The sequence below is a fragment of the Aphelocoma coerulescens genome, chromosome 7, assembly GCF_041296385.1.
Source record: "Aphelocoma coerulescens isolate FSJ_1873_10779 chromosome 7, UR_Acoe_1.0, whole genome shotgun sequence".
In the NCBI taxonomy this organism is placed as follows: domain Eukaryota; kingdom Metazoa; phylum Chordata; class Aves; order Passeriformes; family Corvidae; genus Aphelocoma; species Aphelocoma coerulescens.
The window spans coordinates 28210491-28231766 of record NC_091021.1 but is presented as its reverse complement, the minus strand read 5'-3'; the positions used below and the strand labels follow the sequence as shown (position 1 = coordinate 28231766).

The window sequence follows — 21276 nt, the reverse complement described above, 5'->3', positions numbered from 1 at the left end:
CTGGTTGTGCAAGGTATATTGCAGCAAACACTGGCTTATCCAACATAGGATCAAGGCTTAAGTATTTCAGACACAACGTATTTTTGTCTTTAAAATACCCTAACATATAATTAGGTTAGTTGACAAACTTCCCCACCAGATAAAAACCTGGTTCACTGTTTGCAAACTCCCACTTGCAGATAAGGCAGATAAGCACCATATTTATTTTATTTACATTAGGAATGTAAACTACTCTCATTGGGTAGTTTATTTGCAGCAGACACTATATAGTTTGAACTTGCTCTGCTGCTGCTACCAAACAGGATGCCTGGCTTTTCTGCTCCAGGCCCAGGCCCAGGCAAAAAATGGGAGTGCTGAAAAGGCAACATACTCTGCCCTGGGCCAAGGTGGGAATGCAGGGTGCTGCAGTGTTCTTACTTTACTCCATAGCAGCCCCCCATGAGCAGGATTGACTGGCTCTAATTGCCCTTCAGTCCAGATGATAGAGACTGCAATCCCAAGATTTAATGGCAAGTTGTGATGCTGGGAGAAAGGTGGCAAAGGGAATCTTTGAGCACTGCATCCTCTCCTTCTCTGTGTTCAAGCAGATCTCCCCTATCCCTCCCCACTGCCCCACATACTTCCACTTCCACCCTGTGAGGGTTAAATGGAGACAGAGATCTGCAGGAGATCATGCTTTATACAGCTATTTTAATACAAAGGATTTCTTTGCTCACCTTAGTACCGACTGTCCTTAGGAAGGTAGAGTAAGGAAGGGTAAGTGGGAATAAAGAACAGGTTGTTAGGACAAAGACAGCATTAACAAAAAGGACCAGGTTAGTAAAAAGGAGGAAGAGGGAAATGAAGAATACAGCACAAATTACCAATATATCCCCCACTCCCATACCCCATCTTCCCTGCCTTCCCTCTTCAGGGGTACAAATATAAGCTCCTAGGAGAGACTTTCTACCTGTTTCCATGGGTTTGGGGTGACACACAAAGATGGGTCAAAACAAGGAGCCTGGGAATCATGGGACCAGTGATGGGAACCTCCCACCACCCCGACCTTAATGAGGAAACAGGAGTTGGATGTGGACCCACCAGATGAGATGCCACCTGTTAGATGTGCACAAGTGAAGTACGCAGTGCTAGAGAGGGACAGTGAAGGTAAACACATGAACCAGGGCCCTGCTGCTAGTGAGATGGCTTGGCTGGAACCCTGCAAGCACAGAGTGCTAGGAAAACAACCCCATACCTTCAGGAGAAACAGGGTGGGGAGCTGTAACTGTGTCAGTGTTTACATAGGAAAAAAACAATAAAACACATGGAGGAAGAGTATTGGAGAATGGTCATTCTGTCCAGTGGTTCTCCCATTTAGCTTTTGTAACACAGTACAGAGCCTCATCAAAGTAAACTGTTTCTTTAGTCGATTAGAGACATTCTGGATGTGTAAATACTCAATTTTTCCCTAACTGAAACATGCTGCTCATTGGTAATTTGTCCGATAACACATCCCCTAACCCTTCTGAGAAAAATCTTTGTAGCTCCAGGGCATGTTTTTCACAGGAATAACAATCTTTTAGCCTGGATTCAAATCAAGAAAATATGTATTTTGGGAGCTCAATGTCCTTTCAGCTCCAGTGAGAAGTCTGGGGAGTATGTGAATACTCCTTTGCAGGTGAAGGTCTTTTCTTCTGTATTCAGCCCATACCCTGTCCCACTCTGAGCTGATGCAGCAAACCAGAACTTTGGGTAAGAAAGTGAAAAGAAACAGCAAAAAGCAAAAGTGATCCATGTGTTGCAATGCTCCATCTCCTCCTCCACCCTGGATGGGGTGGAGAAGCTTGATGTGTTCGAACCCATCACTATACACAGCTCCTTAATACCACTGACCACACTGCAGCCAATTGTGGAGCTGCTGTAATGGCCAGAAAACTGGTAAGTGGTCTTTGCTTCAGCTGGTGTCCACTCATGGAGATGTAAAGCTTGGTTATGGTTGTGTGACAGCCTGTACTCTGTGGGTCACAGCATTGCTTCCATGTTTATTCCTAGTTTCCCTCTCCTGCCCCATCATCCCGCTACAATTTTCTATGGCAGCTGGGAGTCATGTATTGAATTTGTGTACTCCTGAGTAATCTGCTCTAGCAGACATGGACTGGTCAGGGAGGTGGGACTAGATGATCTCAAGAGGTCCCTGACAACCCCAGTGATATTGTGCTTCTGTGCATGGTGGACAGGATCAAGGAATTGAACTTGCTTTAAGACACTCAACAAAAATAAAACATCTAGTTTTATCCCCACTGGCTTCATCAAACAGCAGCAGCCTAGAAAGAAAAGGAGTGAAAGGCGAAGGGAGGAAGAAAAACGGGACTGCTTAAGCCAGGACCTTTGCTTCAAGAAGCATTCATCAGTCTGTGCCCTGTGGTCATTGCTCAATTTAAACTGGTGAGGTAGGTAAAGCTCATTTGACCACAACACTCCTGGGTTTTACCCACTTTCACAGCACAGGAATGCCAAGCTCAGCACGGGCCATCACATGGCCCCCATAACTACAAGGGCAGGAATTTATGATGCTGGGTAGGAAGGTGCAAAACGTACTGGATTGTGCCCTGACCTGCAGTTTCATTTCTGGACTTGAACTCTAGAGTTGCAGTGCCCAGAGAGGTAAATGGAATACAAATGCTTCATGCCCCTATTGCACCAGAGAGATCAGGAACCACGTCATTTCTGCCAAAAGCAACTGCTCTTACCACAGAATTCTCCGTTTTTATCGTTTTGACTTGCAAGCAATCCTCCACGCTCCTCGTGGTGCTGTTGGCCTCGGGGCTCTCCTCGGACACCTTGCTGCTCTGCTTGGCGCTTGCCTCATTGTCCCCATTTTCCTTGAGTGGAGGTGGCCTCGGGTGAACGTCATTGCGCTGCTTCTTCGTGACGTGAGCATCAGGCCCGTGCACCGTCTTGACGTGTTTCCTGAGGGAGCTGGGGTCTGTGTACCGCTTCGTGCAGCCAGGGATTTTGCAGACGTAGGGTTTCTGTCAGTACAAACAAATCTTGGGTTATATTTAGAATAAGCCCAAATATTCCAGGTACAGTGTATGGGCCAGGAAAATACAATGAGCATAGCAGCAGGAAGCAGCAAAATGTGGAGCATCTGCTCCACAGGACTCTGTAAGACTGAGATACGGAAGATGTGATATATGGGCTGCTGCTGATCCACAGAGACTTGGCTGGTCATTTCACGTTGGCTAAACGTCTTGTTTTTAGTTTCTGGATCAAAAGACAGCTAAGAATTCATGAAATACTTTCCTAGTATTACTTTCCCACGTATGTATTTGCTCGGGTGGCCACAGGAATGTTTCCTGATTAAGGATGGGAGGGAGGTGATGTAGCGGACTGGGCATAAGACATTTGCTCTGCTAAGGTGGGATCTACACCAAGAAGATGTCTGAAACCTTTTGGCTGATGGAAATCCAGTGAATTCAAGCCAGACTGGATTCACCCTACTCAATCTATCATACCACTCCAGCACCTGTCACCTTGAAATCTGTTATTGTGCAAAACAAACCACAGGCATGCAATGTTTTTCTTCAGACGACAGCACTCTATCCCGAATTCATGAATCATTGATTGCCATAGGAAAACAAGGCTGAAGCCATACTTCTGAAAACAGAAGTCAGCAAACAGATACTTTTATTCTTTTAACTTTTTTTTATTTTACCGAGTCTCCAATTCCAAAGTGTATTAGCACTGCAGTTGTTTGAGCTGGTGCTGCTGCACTGGAAGCTCTGAATTCATCACAAGTTCTGCTTTTGGCCTCACAACTACTCTACGTATTTTTCTGCCAATGCACTAGGACAGATCCATGAGAAAAAACAGACGTTATTTTGAAGGCTACCTAAAATGACCATTCCTATTCTTTTTTTTTTAAATCAGTTTTGTAATTTTGTCCAGAAACTTAAGTGAAAAAATACAAAGGAGTATATATATTCTTTGCAGAAAGCCAGCATAATCACGTGAAAAGCACTGAAAGTCTGTTTTTTATTCAAAAGCATGCTTCCTGACTGATCTTGGCACATCCACATAGCTAAATCCACGTAACACCCCACTGAGGTAAATATTTAATATATTTTAAAGCTGGGTAAACCAAAGCACAAAAATTAAAATAGTTTGTTTAAAAATATCATGCAACCTTTTGGACGAGCATTATAGAAATATTATTGCTGCTATTAAACATTATTACAATGAGCAGAACCCCCACCACATGTGCTGAAAGAAAACCTGTATATGAACAGCTCAAAGATTTTTTTATAAATATCCTTTAGGCTCAACAGTTCTGATTTCTCCAACCCCAGCAATTAGGGTAACAGGATCACTGTTGCTTGGACAGCAGACCAAGAGGATTCAATCTACATAAGAGGATTCAATCACCCTCTTCATCAGGCCATGCCCCCTGCAAATGAGCTGAGCACAACTACTGTTTCATTGGTGTGCCTTCATCTATCCCCACGGTTATCCAGATTCTGACATCTAGTGACATCTTCACCCTAGTGAAGTCTTGAGTTTAGATATCTCAGGAACCTCCCTCCTACTCTCATGCACACACAGGGTAATACTCATTAGGGTGGGAGAACTGGAGAACTCCCCATGCACTAAGCAGAACTGGATTTATGTGTTTTAGCCTTGTTCAGCTTGAGTTGCTGAAAATGTCTCTCTGAGTCTTTGGCTGGCCATGAACTCGTGCCACTCCTCTGTGTATGCACTGGAGAGTGTCACAGGATGAAAGCCCCTTTTCCAGGTGTAGCTTTGAAGGTAGCCCCTGAAGGGATTCAAATAGTGACTGAAAGTTTAAAATGAAATAGTGTGTATGACATTTCAACAATCAAACAAAAGCCAGTTTGGTAATATATCCCCAGCCTTGAACTTCAGCATGTTTGGACCATACACCTACGTCCTGTCACACAATGACAGTGACAAATACAGGGAACCTGGAACTTCCCCCTTAGAGAAGACTTGGATGACTAACTCTGAAACTGGTGTATTCCAAGTAAACACTGCAAGCAGAGGAAAATATTTAGAAGGTAGCTAGGAACCACAATAGAGTTAACAGTGGGTAATGGGAAATATTCACAGCCACAAACTTCTGCTTTGCATTTGTGTGGTTTTGTGAGCCAAGGTCTCTGTACAGTTTGCTAAGCCAGTGGTCATGGCCACAGCTGGATGCAGGACCCTTGCCTGGGCCTGCTGCCCAGTGTGACGAGCTTTGCTGTGAGGGATGCCATCTGTTGTAAAGGATCATGTTATACGTTCCTCAAAAAGAGAGTGTCAAAAATATGCCCAGAGAGCCACTGTATGCATCTGCAGATCTCCCACAGGTCTTGGGGTGTGTCTGTACTGCAGCAAGCAGGGTTGAACAGCAGTTCAGGAGTGAGCATGACTGCAAAATGTAAGATCATTTGGATAGTGGCAGTGCCTTGTAGTTCCCATGGCAAGGCCAGCTGGTCTGGTACAAATCCTCCACTAGTGGCTGTGCTGTTCCTACCCCTGAGAAGGCCTTGGTGTCCTTCAGGGGAAGCAACTGCAGAGGATAAAAATCCCTATCTGTTATCTGAGTCTTTAATTTGTCTTGTTTGAAAGCAGCTAGTGTCAAGTATCAGTGTATTTAGATCAGGGTCCACCAGAGACACGGAGTTGGATGCTCCTGGCCTACAGCCTCACCTTCTTGCACAAGGGGAACCCAAATGATCAGACTTTCAAGTGTATCCAAGCTCTTCTCAGATGAAGTGAACAGTCATCCCAGATCCAGTGCAGTTCCTGATCTGGATCACTTGGGAATCTGAACCCATTGGAGAAATTACATTTACTAACACATTCAAAATGAATATTCCACATGTAGGGACATGGGACACTAGCTGGCTCAGATGGGAAACTGCCCTGCCTAGCAAAGTTCCTGGTAAAGCTCCAGGGATCTGAACTCAAGTGATCTATGGGCAAAACAGTCGCTCACATACTGTCAGTGTGCACAGACTGCGGTGAGTCAGTCTGTATCCAGCACTGCAAGCTGTACTGGCAGTCTTGATCCATTCACATGAGAATCCTTAGGAATTGAAGAGAGATGCAAATTTCCTTTAAGACAGGAAAAAATGTTGCAAAAATGTAAATCTTCAGTGGCTTGCTTGATTTATTCAACTTATGAGTGAGAATATGGAGAGTGGTTTAACACTGCAAAATTAAGACGTGGAAATATCAACAATGAAAGGGGCATTGGATCCAGCACTGGAGGAAGCCAGAGAAAGCATCCAGGGCTGGAGAATGAGCAATTTCTGACACCTAAAATGTGAGATTAAACCACAACTGGCTGCCTTTCAGGGGAAGATGCTTTAACATAGAAAAATGATGTAGTCAAACACCACTTACTGGGAATGCAGGATGCTGAGCAGATGAGAGGCTGCAACCTATCTTTTTGGTCCCTCCTGGCCTCAAGGTTGGAATAGCCTTAAAACAACCCCAAACTATCCAGTTTAAGTGTGGATATAGGTTAATTTTAACCCATGTCTTGCTGGTGGAAAACAATCCTGACATTTGGGTTCATACCCAAACCAATTCAGAAAACACTGGGATCCTGGTCATTCGTCAGGTCCATCTCAGCATCATGGAAGAGGATTCTAGGCTTTGAATCCTTATTCTGACTCAAACAGAATCTCTGAAACCTACAGAGTTTTGGTTATCACTGACTAATTCTATGCCAGAGATAAAAATACTCCCAACAAGCCCTTTGTAGACACAGCATTGCTTCAAAAGGCTGTCAACCGTGGCAACTGCGTTCCATTCTCCAATAGTCTATATTTAACTGTTGCAAATTAGGCTACAGACTGAATTCTTCATGGCTGAAAACACTATTAGAACTTTAGAGTGTTGTTTTTTCTTCCCCTGTCAGCTAATTAGTGGTAATATAAATTTCAATCGTCGGCCGTGGTTGATTGCAACAGACCATCACATGCGTTACAATAAAGGCAATTTCCTCTGCTCCCCAACTACTAATAGTGGGTCTTAATTATCCAAGGTTAACAAAGCATTGCATTGTGCTCTATCATTGTACATCAAACGATGGAGGGAGTATTATTTCCAGAGCATCAGGATCCAGGGTAGCTGTTATATTACTGCAAGTCTGCTCCACAGTAATATTAAACACCACTTGCACAACTGTACAATACTATCTGTGCTATTGAAAATTATGAATTTGGAAAATGCTTGTTTTAATTTCCAAAGTCGATTAAAAAGTTTGCATACTTTAACATCTGTTTATGATTTCAAACACAGCTTTCATAAATATAAAACTAATGTGGTCTGGCTCCGCAGCAAAATAAATCCCATTAAAAAATAAGATAAACCTCTCATTGCAGTAGGTTTCTTTTTACATGAGTCCAGTGTGTAAAGTGTATGTTTATTGTCAGCAAAACTTAAAAAAAAGCCCTCCGTTGAGCTGTGGTGAGCCCAGGCTTACCTCATTGGAATGTGTCCTGTTCTGGTGCTTGGCTCTGTCCGAGGCATTGGAAAAGGCTTTATTGCAGCCCTCATGTTCACAGACATAAGGTTTTTCTCCAGTGTGGGACCTCAGGTGTGTCTTTAAGTTCTCCAGGCGGGAATAGGCTTTGGAGCAACCCTCAAACTAAAGTAAAAAAAACACACGAGGAGTGATTAATTAACCAGAAAAATTTGATTTTCCCCCTGCCTAAACCCTTCTCATCTGTTTCTCATTCTTTCTTTTTTTTTCTTTCTTTTAAAGGGCTTGTGTTTTAGGGAACAACATTCACTTTGTTGGGAGAATTTGCTTCCCTAGGCAGGCTGAGTTTCAGCAGTGAGTCATATTTGAGGTGCTACTCCTTGTTTGGTACCCACCTGACATTTCAACAAGTGACTCTTTTCTTCCAGCAGGGCTAAACACCCCTCCACTCCTCCCAGAGCTCTCTTAGCCCCTCCTGCCACTCCTCTGCATCTAAAACACTCAGAAACAGGGGCCCCCTCCTTCCCACCTAGGGAACTGACAGCTTCTCCACAGTCTGACCAGCCCTGCAACTTCACTACCACCAGCACTGGAAAGGGCAGACCATTCCCTAACACACAAACAGAAATCTAGCAAACTTTAAAGTTTCCCAAATTACAGCTTGGGTCTACTCTTGGAGGATGCTGTGGTCAGGCTGTCTGACATTACCAGTTTAAAAAACAAGACTCTCAATCTTGAAGACAGATGGATTTTTGGATGACAAAACAGGCCAGGAACCTTCCTCCTGGAAGGAAACCAGCTGCCCACACAATGAGAAGGAGCAGCTTGGGAGATGTGGAGAGGCTTCTGGTGATTAAGTCCTGTCACCCTCCACTCTGGCTGAGCTGGAGGCTTCTCTCTGCACCTGCCCTGTCTCAGCATGGGAGGATTTCACCTCAAACTGAGGAGGCTCTTAAGTGCTCTTTGACAAAACAAGTGGGAGGTTTTAAGAAATGCAAGGCTCCCTCACAAATTCTAGCTAAATGCTGCACTGCCAGTTCAGCTGGGAGCATTGAAAAGCTCAGGCTGTACTTCCTATACAAAAACCAGCCCTTATATTTCAACAAACAGCCCCTCCTGCTGTAATGTATGTGTTGTATTTTAGTCACATCAGTTAAATGTGTCTGCAAGTTCAGTCCAGTTGTGACAAAACTTCACACTGCTCTATTTGAGTCTTGGCCAGTGAAGAAACTGAAGCCACAGCAGGACAGGTCATGCTCAGTGTCTGATTTTCCCATGGGAAGCTGAGTGGTTCTACACATTCAAAGTTCTGGTCAAAGGCACCTGTATGCAATAGCAACAGCACCAGTCTCCTTGTGCTCCACATGCACAGGACCTGACTGACTGCTAGTGAGGGAGGCAAACAGGCAGCCCATGAAACCCGTGGAGCATGTAGGCACAGGCTGATCCCATGTAACTTTGTTGTGTTGGAAAATAAGTAGGATTACTTAAGATTCCCTTTAAGGTCTAGCATAGGGATGGTGGATGTAAGGCAGACTTGCTCTGCTCATGCTGATTCCTTCCACAGCTTTGTCAGGGTGGGATGGATCCAGTTCCTCTTCCTCAGACAACTTTCATTAGCCCATTTGTCCCACAGAACATGCCACAATTCCAAAGTAGCACAGTATATCTCTTTCTTCTCTTGCCCTGTACAAACAATCCTTTACAACTCAAGTCGCTTACAGTTATTGAAATACATCATTCCTCTTGCTGGAAAACAAAGGGAACTCAGCATGAGACAACTCATGTGTCCATTCTAGTTTTGCTGGATACTGACACAAAAACGCAGTTACTAAGAGCAGAAGTTCTAGGGCCACATTTTCAAATAAGAGCTTCTCAGAAAAGCAGCCTGTGCATGTTCAAAGCAGTTGTACCCACTCTTAAGTGTGGATTTGATTATGTCAGTGGGAGTTCTGGCTGTCATCTGTTGAAATAATCCTTGACCAAATCCCAGAGTGCAATTGGGCTCATCCATAGCTTTATGTACACCACAAACTTCTTGTCTGAAACAAATGTTGCTTTGAAAAATCACTGCCAGACTTGGACAAGGAATGCTCTGCCACAGAAGGGCACTGTCTGCAGAGCTGCCACTCTCCCAGACAATTGGAAAGTGGTGGTTCTCCAGTTCAGTCCAGTTGTTGCTTCAACATATTGCATATGGAGGGCCTGCAGTTCTCCAGGAGGCAGAGGATGACTGGAGACTCACACACAGCCTTGCCATTGCTCTGGTGTGACACAACTGAGGCTTGAAAGAGGCAGGATTTTGCAGTAGTGTTTTTTCCTGCTCCACCACAGCACTGAAGAGCATGCAGCCACTGCTGTTTTTGTCTCCTGAGTCCCTCTACCTGCAAGGGCAGGCTAGACTTGCCCTCAGTGCTCACTTTGTATGCACCAACAATCAATATTTCTTGATACTTTTAAGGAAGATTGGTAAAGCACTAGACTGGGCGAAGTGCTTTAGAAGATTAAAACAAAGGACATGGCCCTGTGCCTCAGGGGAGCTTATGCTCTAAATTAAATGAACACAGGGCTGGAAGATTGATAAAGGAGTCATGCAGCAAGCAAATCATACATATCCTAATATTTGTAAGCAGGAGCTGGGGCAGAGCCAGGGAGGGAGCAGGGCTGTAAGTGGCTAATGGAGCAGAAGAGGAGGAAGATATGGGAGGAGGGCTCAGACATTTGCTGAGCAGGAAGAGACTCATTCCTGAGACTCTGGGGAGAGGAACAGTGTAATGCTGACAGCAGAGGAGATATGAAATGCCATCAAGAGGAGAATGAAGACAGCAGAGGATATCAAAAGACAGGGATGGCCCTTTGGGAGGAATAAGGGCTGGAGCATATGAGGAGGGAGATTGTGAACACTTCTCCCATCAGCTGATCACAGTTACTGAACTCCGTACCTCGCTTCCCTCTTGTGCCCCCCATCAGGCATCCATGGCTGCCCCACACCAGCCAGCAGTGTGGTGGGAGGCTCCAAGTGTGAAGGCACATATGGGATTTAATATTTTGAGGCTAGGGAGAAGGAGAGCCCAGCTCTCCCATGTCGTCTGTGAGCCTGCACCCACAGGGCTGAGGTACAAAATACTACCCCATACTCTTCCTCAGGCAGTGTTTAACCCTAGGCACAGTGCTGCTGGTATGCAGAAGGTCTGGGGACTGAGATCTTCTTGGGGTTTATGCACCTATGGCTTAGCCTCTCCTCTGGATTAAGAGAGCAGAGGTAGTAGGTGTTAGCCTTGATTCTCATGCTGGAAAGAGGCTTGTGTGCATGCTTGGGTCTGTGGGTGAGGGAATCTTGCAGTCCCAGCAGCTGTAGTGGGTAATGCCAAGTTAGACATGACCAGGATTAGGCGGTTCCCCACAGTGTGGCATTACTGGCTTTCTTCTTGGATGTAGGCAACTAAATTGGCTGGATTTCCACCTTAAGTGACTTGTCCTGAGTTGCCTTGGATCTCTGTGGTAGATCTGAAATAATTTTCTCCATGGAAATACGGTTTTGCCCACTTACACCTCGCTCAACCACACTCCTTGACCTCTTGTCCTGTCCCCAGGGTCTAACCTGCAAGTAGCTGTAACCCAGACACAGAGGGCTGGACTGGCTCTGAGCTGGGTGCCAGTGGCTGCCCTGGTAGAGCCCTACTTGAAGCCATGCCCGTGTCTGCCAACACATTTTTGTGACCACCCCCAGCCCAGTGTCCCACTTGCCAAGTGAGATGCACCCTATGTCCCTGCCAGCTCACCGTGCACTTGTGTGGCTTCTCTCCCGTGTGCCTTCGCATGTGCACCACCAACATATACTGAGCCTTGAAGGGCTTCTGCTCCCGTGTGCAGTCCTGCCAGCGGCAGACAAACTCCTTCTTCTCCCCGTGGATGTGATCATTGTTGATGTGCTGGTAGGACAGAAAGGAAAAGCAGGTCACTCCTGGAAGAGCTGATGCCAGCAAATGTCACACGGTGCTCCGAAAGCCAGATGTTCCCTCCCCAATGTTTGTTAAGCACTGTAGCACCTGGGTGCCAGGTGCACAGGTAACACCAGGGACACAGGACCCAGTGCTGTGGTCTGGTGTGTCCTGCAGAGAAAGGTGTGCAGCACCCAGCACACTGCGTCCAAAGCAGCTAAAAATGGGAGGTTTGCAAAAGCAATGGGGACCCATGGTGCCGGGGAGAAGGGAGTCCTCTCAGTGTGTCCCAGGCTACTTGATGCCACTCTTGAGGGGGATGACAGAGTAATTTTTGTCTCTACTGAACCCTCTTGTGCTTCATGTACACACCTGAGACCCTTTTCTGGGGCACTGCTGGAGGATGGTGGACAGGAGGAGACAAGCCTCGGTTGGATTCAATAAACTTAAAGGTCTTTTCCAACCCAAACGATCCTATGTTTCTAAGCCCATATGCTGGCCCCATGACATCCACCTGCTGTCCAGTGCTGGTGGCTGGCAGGAAATGACAGCATCTGAAAGCTATGCACCAGGGAGAGCTCAATTACTGCTAATTACTCTGGCCCATGAAATTCTGTGCTGGAGTGTTGAAAAGCCAGACCCAGAATGGTGCCTTCGTCCACCCTGGTAGGAAGAAGTGGGTCGTTTTTTCCCAGTGCAGGGCAGATGAAGCCCTGCTGAAAATAAACAGAGCCAGAGGCCAGCCTGTCGGCAGCGCCGTTCCCGTGGCGGCCTTGTCTCTCTGAATGGGGTCTCATTGCCAAAAATAATGCCTGTCCTCGCTCCTGTGTTTTCAGACGACATTCACTGACAGGAAATCCTAAAATAAACCACTTGGGTTTGGGTTTTGGCTTTTTTTGTGCTGAGATTTTTTCCAGCCCCCGCCTTCATTCCCCTGGCCAAGGCCAGGCACACACGTTGCAGCTAGGGATGAGACTCTCTTGGGGCAGTGAGGCAGCATGAAGACACAAAAGTACATTAAAACAGATTCATCAGCCTTCACAGTCCCAGCTGAATCCAGTCTCAGCATTCTGTGTGCTGCGGTCCAATCCTGGGGTCAGGGTCCTGCTGGGGTCCCAGTTCTACTGAGGGACAAGAGGAGGTGTGTGGGGCTCAGCTGGTCTCTTGGGCACCACACATAAACACTGAGAGCCAAAGCTGCGTGCTGGGAGAGTCGGGAGAGGCTGGGTTTGGGAGAGGTTTCGTACGGGTTTGGAGTTCTACTGCCTACAGTTCTGGTTTTACAACATGGCATTGGTATGAGATTTTAGCCTCAGATGGTGGAAATCTGATGAACCTCCCCAGAGGCCCATGGACATGCTAAACCATGTCCAGACCAGACTGGGAAGATATGTCTCCAGGCTCTTGTTTGTGTGGGAGTCTAACTTGCAACCAAGACTACACACAGCAGTGCTGGAGTGTGGGAGTGCACAGGCTTGTCCATTTGGTCTTGTTTGAGCCAGAGGAAGAACATTTATGGAAGGGGAACTCTAGCCCTCATTCAGGACTATTCAATCCCTGTCTGGGCAACATCTGCTTCCCATCACATGGGGTAGGAGGAGTTGCACAGCTCACCCCACTTCAGCTACAGCTCCTTAGCCCCTACCTGGCTGAAGGCTTTGCTTGGGCTTCTCTCAAACTGACTGTGACCTTTGAGGTTGGGAGCAGCAGTGTGTTTGCAAAAATACGTCATCACTCCTGCTGCTCCCTGTTGATGTGCATTTCTCCCACAAGCACACTGTGTATGGGGAACAGACCCTGCTGGCCCAGGTACTTTGCTCTGCACACAAACTACAGTTTTTCCATGCATGGTGAGATGGCACCTCCTCAGAAGCTGGCCCACGACATCTGTATTTCATTTGCATGTGTATTTTGGGCATCCCAAAGCCACAACTCCATGTTGCTAGTAATCACAGTACAGAAGACTCAATTTTTGTAACCTTCCAAATTTAGGAAAATCTTGGGATATTCCATCAAATGTTTTTCTTTGGTTTGTTGGTTGTTTTTTTTTTCTGGAAATAAATTGTGCTGAGCAGCCTGGTGCTCTGCACTTTGCTCTGGGCAGAGTTAGTTTTTCTTATGTCTGAGAGGGAAACACACAAAAACTACTGAACAAATGTGAGCCCAGCCCATCTGACAGGCATGCTGTGGTTTAATCCCAGAAAAGCAACACCCCATGGCATGCAATGTGCAACCCATTAAGCACCTTATCACTTAATCGACCTTGAAATCTGTTTCCAAATCCGTCTGTACTCAAGGACCTGATGCACTGAACCTTCTGGCTTCTGGCAGAGGCAGGCAGGCACTAGCCTTAGATGGAAGAAGAGCATGGGCCCAAAATTATAATTCAGAGTGTGGTCCCTCTGGACAATGTTTGTGTGCAGAACTTGGGCAAATGGTGCCTGATGCCTATTTGGGGGCATCTAAGCATATCTAAAATGAAGTTATATAAAAAATGGAGAGAGCAGACACAAGCCCTCGGGAAGGTGGCCACATGGGTGGCCCCTGGCAAGCTGGGAGCCCAGTTGAATAAGGCAGCAAAAGGCTGAAGGAAAAGGAGAAGGCAGCAGCTCCTGTTGCAAAATTTGTTTAATCCATAACTCTGCTGCAAGCATCAGGGTTGCTGGGCTGCTGAATTCCCAGCAGATATGGGCTGGCTTCAAACAAATGGACTCGCACCATAGAGCCAAAATAAGGACTGGGAAGGTGTTGGGCTGAGAGCAGGGATGGGGCTTAGACACAGATCGTGTCTGATTTCACGGGCACTTCTCAGAGTATGAGGGATTTGTTGATCCCGGAAGCCAAAGGAAACCAAACGGTGGATACCCAAGATGAAGCAAAGCATACAAAAGGTTCTTGGAATTAATTAGAACTGAAAATCTGATTAATGACTTGGTTTGGGGATCCTTCAGAGAGCAGTTTTGACACTGATTTGGGAACATCACTGTGATTATGGAAGCTGTGTTTCCCAAGTCTTAGAAAATCAACCCACTTTCTGTATTTCAGACACTGGAGCACGTCTCCAAACTCGGAAGGTGCTCTGTTTCTGTGGGAGGGATGAGCTGAGCAGGTCAACAGCCTCTAAGTGATATGGCTCCACAGCTCATTAACAGCAGCATAAAAGGCTTTCCCAGCCTGGACTAGGACTGAGGACAGCATGGACGATCCCTGACCCATAGCTGGTGTAGCTCTGTGGGAAGGCTGAGTGAATATGGCCAGTGAAGAGGGAAGGGCTCAGCCCCCTTCCCCATTTTGTGATCAGGTCCTCTGCACTAAGCCTTCTGTCATTGGGCCAGGCACAAGGGAGACTGGAACTGCAGCCTCAGCAGCTGAGAAGGGAGCAATATCATATAATCTATGAGAGGCTTCCTTCAGCTGAACTCCTCCGGGAGCAGCGACCTGCTTTGGCAGTGTTTACACACCGTATCTCTGATTTGCACCTTTAGTAGCTCCCAGGGTGAGCTCTGGCTGTACAGCAGCTAGTGATAAAAAATGAGGACAAGTGCACAGAAACCCAAATTTATCGCTGGGGTTTCCTCCCAACCATTACTCACATGGACGAGCTGCTCCTGAGTGTCATATTCCTTTGTGCACCCTTCCCAGTGACAGTTAGTCTCATAAATAACCTCAGGCTCCTGTTTACATTCATCCTTATCAAGATCTTCTTTCAGGTCTGTCAGATGCTCCTGCAACACATAACGGTGCATTGTATAAGGTGAACTTCTTTCATCTGAATTCCTTCATCACTCATAGATTACAGGGCAAGTATCAACTGATCACAAAACCATGCTCGTTGTGGCTACATAACATTCATGATTACTGTGAAATAAAGAGCTACAGAGTTTTGGCAGAAGTGGGTCAGAGTTGACTACAAGACACGAGGCACCCCAAAGCCACTGTTGCTGCAGTGCCTGGATTCAGCCAGGTTGTGGGCAGTCCCAGGAAAGCTGGAGAAAGGAAAAAGCTAACTTCTGACCTTTGGTTGTGTTCTTTGCTGGAGCAAAACAACTGATCCGGGCAGAGTGGAGAAACATGAGCATGAAGAAACCACAGAGCAGTCAGAGCCCAGAGCCCAGACTCATCTGACATGGGCTGGGCAGGGGGCTCCTGTTTTCTGCATCTCTCAGTAGATGAGAAAATGATACCTAACCCTTACCCAAAGATTCATGCCTGCAGGATGCTCCACAGGGACAAAGTGATGAGCTCTCAAAGCACTTCTCTGAGAAGGGAATTTGGAAAGCTTCAGCAAGACCCAGTGAAGAGCAGGTTGCAGGACAAAGCTCCTGGGACTCTGGACTCATAAATGAGTTACTTTAACGCTGGGTACACTGTGAGCTCTCTCCTTAACTTCTTGTCTAGCCAGCTCCTCAGTGCTAAATGAAGCACAGAAGATTTTTGTTATGGCTGCTATGAGGATGGGCAACTACACAACAGTGTAACAGACAACATAATCAGTACAACTCCAAGTAAGGACAATTGTCAGCTCTGCATGCATCAGATACCTGCACTACAGACAAGGCCGTCAGCAGCCAGTATTGGCTTGGGAATTTAGCAAGACAAAACCCTGCAGGTTTTGACCCCCTTCATTCCCATTCCTCCCAGTTACTACTGCTGGGACAAAGGAGACAGCAGCATCTGGGGTGACTGACCACAGCAGACACTGTTCCTCATGATCTGGTGCTCCATTTGGACCCATATGTGTGTAGACACAAACCCAAACTGTCCCTGGCCTGCCCAAACAGACCTATCTGCCATCTCCTTCCCCAACAACACTTTTCCAATGCCTACTGGGGAGCTGCAATGATTAACGACTTAACAGCATTATATGGCTTGGAAAGCGAGACATGCTGTACCAAAGTTCAACAATTTTCATTAACTAGCTCATGACATACATGACAACAATGACTTTTCAATTCAAAAGTTTAGATATGGGCAGAAAGAGATTTGTTTTAATTAGCTCTTAATTTAAAAAAAAAAAAAAAAGATATTGCAAGGTGGCTCTTGGGACAGGAAACTGTAGTAATTTACAGAAAGACTTCTGAAGATTCAAACTATACCAGAGCCCAGAGCAACAGTCTGAGAAAGTTCAAACAGCAACTTCTTTTTCCTGCAATTCCTATTTGGTTGAGCTGTAAACATTATTATTTTTGGAATGTTTGTCTCCATACAAAGTGCGGTCCCCAGACAACTGTCATTTTCTACTAAAAATCTTTTTTTGCCAAAAATTTTATACCTTCTGCTGGAAAAGTGGAATTGTAACAATTTAATTTGTTGAAAAGGATTGACTTGCTTCATTTCTAGCTAGTTCAATGCTAGTCTGAATCTGTACTGGAGCCCTTGTGGCACTGTAGAAGTTCAGTAACTCAGGTCCCTCATGCCTGGTACTTCACTGTGTCCCACAAATCTTGTCTGATTGCATTTTTTACAGCACAAACCATCACGGGAGATACTGGCTGGCCAAGGATTGCGAACACCCAAACCACAACTCACATGAGGTGTTCCAAATGCAGCATTTCCCAAACAAAACATACACACTTTTGGGGATGGATGAACTTCATAGTCAGCAAAAAATGGATCAGTCAATTACTGACTGACTGCAACACAACTTTTCAGCACAGTCTCCTGCAGAAAAAGCATTTCTAAATTTAATTAATTCCTCTTGCTTAGACCAAAGCAGACACCCACTGCATTCAGTTTTTTAACCTGTTCTCCTTGCCAAGAATGGGCTGTCTCTTACATGGTACCTTCTTGTAATTTCCCAGTCAATACTGAAATGCTGCAAGATGTGGAACCTACACTTCCCTTGGGGAATTACTTCACATACCCCCTCACTAGGAACTATTAGATGATCAGTGTGCATTTTCCCACTCATAATTTCACCTAGCTATTCTAATCAAATCTCATTGCACTGCTTTAGACAACTCCCCTGCTCCATTCAGTGCTAATTTCCGTGTTTTTAAGACCCAGTGGATAAAACCCTGGAGAAGGGCTACAGGAGTGAGCCAGGCTGGTGCTATCCAAGTGCTCCCAAACTGGGCGCACACGGCTTCGCATGGAGCAGCGCATGGAGGATGGCAGCCATTGAGCAAGCAGCTGTCTGTCCCACAGCTCCTCTGCTACACATACTTTGAGAAAGCAAGTGATAGGTTTCAAATATTTTTTCATTTGCTGCAAGAAATAAACACACTACCCTATTAGCCCAGGCACTGGCCAGATTGGTTTTTCGGGGCATGTGATTTTGCAGCAGTGTGTAGATGCACTCCTAAACTCAAAGCTCCAGAGAGGTGCCTCTTTGCCCTAATCGTGCTGACTACAGCATGTTTATCTTTCCCTGATATGCTATCTTCATCAATTTTACCAGCCCCCTGATGACTGCACACGTTGCTGTCCCCATGCATCATGCTGAGACCTGCTCCTGAACCAGGGCAGAAGGAGAAATTTGTCATCAACTCTTCCATTCGCTTGACAATAACACGGCCTAATATTTCATGAAAATGAAGTGCCCAGAGCACTCCTGATAGTTTACAGTTGTGATAAAGGACGGTCAGATGGATACTGTCAGCCATTAAACAGTTTGCAATCACAGAGCTCCAGAAAGAAAGCAAAGGCCTCTGGGCCCTTCTTGGTGTCAAATGTTGTGTCACCAGCGTAAAGGATGTTTCTAGGAGCAATTCCTTGTTGAATCAAGAAGTTGTCCTTTTTTTGCAAGCTTTCTACCTACATGCAAGCTTCCCTCATAATCTATGTTTGCTCTGAGACGCTTATACTGCTTGCTTTGCAGTACAGAAAACTCAGACATCATTTTTATGTTATTACACTTGATGTATTTGCTCTCTCCTTTTTTTCCTATCCAAGCACAGCAACAGCAAGCAGAGTCCCAAGTACCCATGGAATGCTTCACTCAGTCACTGCAGCTCTGCCCTGTACCTTCCTGGGCTTTGTGCTCCAAGATACACCTGTCTGCCTGGCAGATTTTGCTGCCTTGCTCCCACCTGCAGCAAAAGATGCCAAAAGGATCGTTCCCGAAGATGAGACCCAGCAGCTCGCCACCTCAACCCCACAACATGGCTCACAGCAGGGAGGTTACCTGTGTGTTTGGGGATACTGGGAGCAAGCCCTCAACTTCAGTCTTGACTTTGCTGCGTTTGTTAATTACTGGATTGACGGTGCTGCTCACGGCCGACTCACTGCTCTGCTTGCTCTAGGAAAGAAAACCAGGCAAGAAATGGCACCAGGGTCTGGGGATGACAGACAGTGGCCCACTTCCTCATTAAAAATTAACTTAAAAATCAGTCATGGTTGAGCTCCAGGAGTGGCAGGGGACAGCAGGGTTGGCCTGGGGTTCATATGAACCAGCCCATGTGGGTTTGTGCAAGGCAGAAGGGATGGGAGAGAGGGAAGAAGAATCAAGGGCAGCCCCTGCTTCTGCAGGCTCACCAGTGCGCTTGGCCTCGTCACTGCTGCTCTGTTCCAGAGCAATACAGTCCATGGCATAGCCATCAAAGCCTTACACACCCCCCACCCAAGCCACAGTTTTATTTCTCAATGGGACGAAATGATTTGTTGAGAAAAGGAATTCCTAGGGGGAGCAAGGGGGCTCTAGTTATATGTGAGGGCTCTGGCGGGCTGAGTCCATGAAAGACTATGTGTGTAATTTGCTAAGCTCTTAAAAAAAAAGAACAACTTCAGGAGAAAAAACATCCCATTGTATGTGCATAAAATTGGAACATGAACATTTTAAATACTCTTGCTAATTGCTCAAGATTGGTCCTGCAAATTATTAAACAGAGGCAGAACTCCTGCCAGCCACATTATTTTGGTAGCCAGTTTGTAAGGAGAAAACAAAACCAATCAATCAAACAACCTGCAATAACAAACAGAGTTTGCAGTGCAGCAGCCATGAGAAACCCTAAAACAATAAACCAGCCTTAAAAGTTCAGTATGATACAACTAAAACAACAATTTGAAATGGGTGTGACATATGGTGAAATAAGTCTTTGGGGAGAAAAGCAATTTAGACTTCGAAGGAATGTAAATGGAAAAGAAAAATGATTAAGAATATGCTAGGCATATTCACTAACCCAGTGCATGTGGAGGGCTTGTGCACACATATATGTGCTTGTGTGCTCACAGATATTTGTAAGATGTACTTAAGGTGTGGGATCTCATTCCTAGTTTTCAAAATCTGGCCCCTGGTTTTGCAAAATTTAGCAGTAAAAATCAACAGCAGGGACACATTGAGACAAAACCTACTGGAAAAGAAGGAACAGTAAGTAAAATGTGAAGAGGTCCTACATAGGATGCACTTACATGTTAAAGACTAAAACCATTGTCATGGTTCACATGAGTACAAAAAAAGAAAGAGGGATTGGTGAAGGTACTGAAGAAGCTTGGTTCATAGGTGCTTGTTTTGTAAAACACTACAGCAACTGATTTCCCTCAATTTCAACAGGACATAATGTGTTCAAAGAGATTTCCTGCCTGGGATGAACCTTGCATATCATGTTCAATACTTTGATGGATGAAGGCCTTTGGTTTCTGCATGGGTAGGTGCAAAGAAGGGAGATGGGCGCAAAATTTGTCTGTGACTAATTCAGAAACACTTGCCAGGAAAAAGAAAAAGCAACATAAGGGGATAGCATGAGTAAAAAGAGAATTGTTAAAACTCCCACAGCCACCATGAAGGGAAGCCTACATCCCATGGAGAATGTGCCTCCATTTCCACATGTGCCATGCAGGATGGCTGTCCCTACCTGGCTGGAGTCAGAGATGCAGTTGCTGTTGCTGCTGCTCTGTGCTGGTGATGGGTTCATGGAGATGACTGCCATGTGCTGCCGTGGGGGGAAGGTTGGGGATGGCTGGATCAGGGGAGGAGTGTGTCCAAAGGCTGAGCTCAGGCCTCTTTGCTGGGTCAGGATCTGCTGGTATGTCACGGGGTTTAGCGGGTGGGGGAAGCTGAATGCTGGACTGCAGCAACAGGAGAAAGAGAAATGATAAGGAGTTATTTTAAACAATATTTATCAAATTAGCTAGTGACTGATTCAAGTATGGCATCTTGGAGACTCCAGGAGCCAGGCTGCAATGCCCAGCAACATGCCTTCAATGCCAGGATAAGCCTGACTGCCTGCTTTACTGCAAAGTCATGATTTGCCTTGCACATGCTTCAGCAAACTTGTGAATCATTTTTACCCGAGCATTAGACTGATTGTAATTTCTTTGCTTCCTATGTAAAAAAAAAAAACCAACAAAAGCCCTTGGCAGGGAGTGCAGAAGAGGATGGGACTTGGGCGCATCTGGCTTTGCAGCCCCTAAGGCTCCTGGGTTTTCCCAGGCAGACTTCTTTTGCAGACTTGCAGCTTTGGGGTTATGCTAACCTGGATATGAAAAACAAGCATCACCTGGCTCACCTGGCACAGATTACAGCAGGGATGAATAAGTATCCATTAAACATAATCCAAAACCATGCAATTTACTCTGCATTCAGGTGAGGGGAGTGCTGGCTCAGGGGACTGCTAAAGCATGTCACCCTTCCTATGTAGGTCACTGGTTCATCTCCAATCTAGGTCAGCAGTGACCAGGAACACCACTTGCCCCTGGCTGCTTGGGCAATAGCTGGGGCAACAGGTCTGAGACAAGATGCAGCACTGGAGAACAGTAAAAACAAAGCTCTGCTTTTGGAAAAAAGGGGTTCACTCCCAGGGGCAAGTTCACTGGGCAGAGATAGAGAAGCACAGGAGATGCTTTGTGGTAACTCTAGACATGTGATGCACGAACCACAGACATTCAGCCCAAAAACTGATTATTTGCCACCTTCAA

At 45.9% G+C, this 21276-nt stretch overlaps 1 protein-coding gene across 1 annotated transcript in view; it reads right to left on the bottom strand.

Annotated features, from left to right (window-relative positions):
* GLI2 (GLI family zinc finger 2) overlaps positions 1–21276 on the bottom strand; it is a 191194-nt gene that overhangs the window by 6819 nt on the left and 163099 nt on the right. Inside the window, exons 7-12 of the mRNA XM_069021030.1 lie at positions 20214–20427; positions 18548–18661; positions 15015–15146; positions 11263–11412; positions 7481–7645; positions 2730–3011 (exon numbers count right to left, since the gene is read on the bottom strand). Of these exons, the coding sequence (XP_068877131.1) occupies positions 2730–3011; positions 7481–7645; positions 11263–11412; positions 15015–15146; positions 18548–18661; positions 20214–20427 (1057 nt within the window). The remainder of the gene's footprint in view (positions 1–2729; positions 3012–7480; positions 7646–11262; positions 11413–15014; positions 15147–18547; positions 18662–20213; positions 20428–21276) is intronic.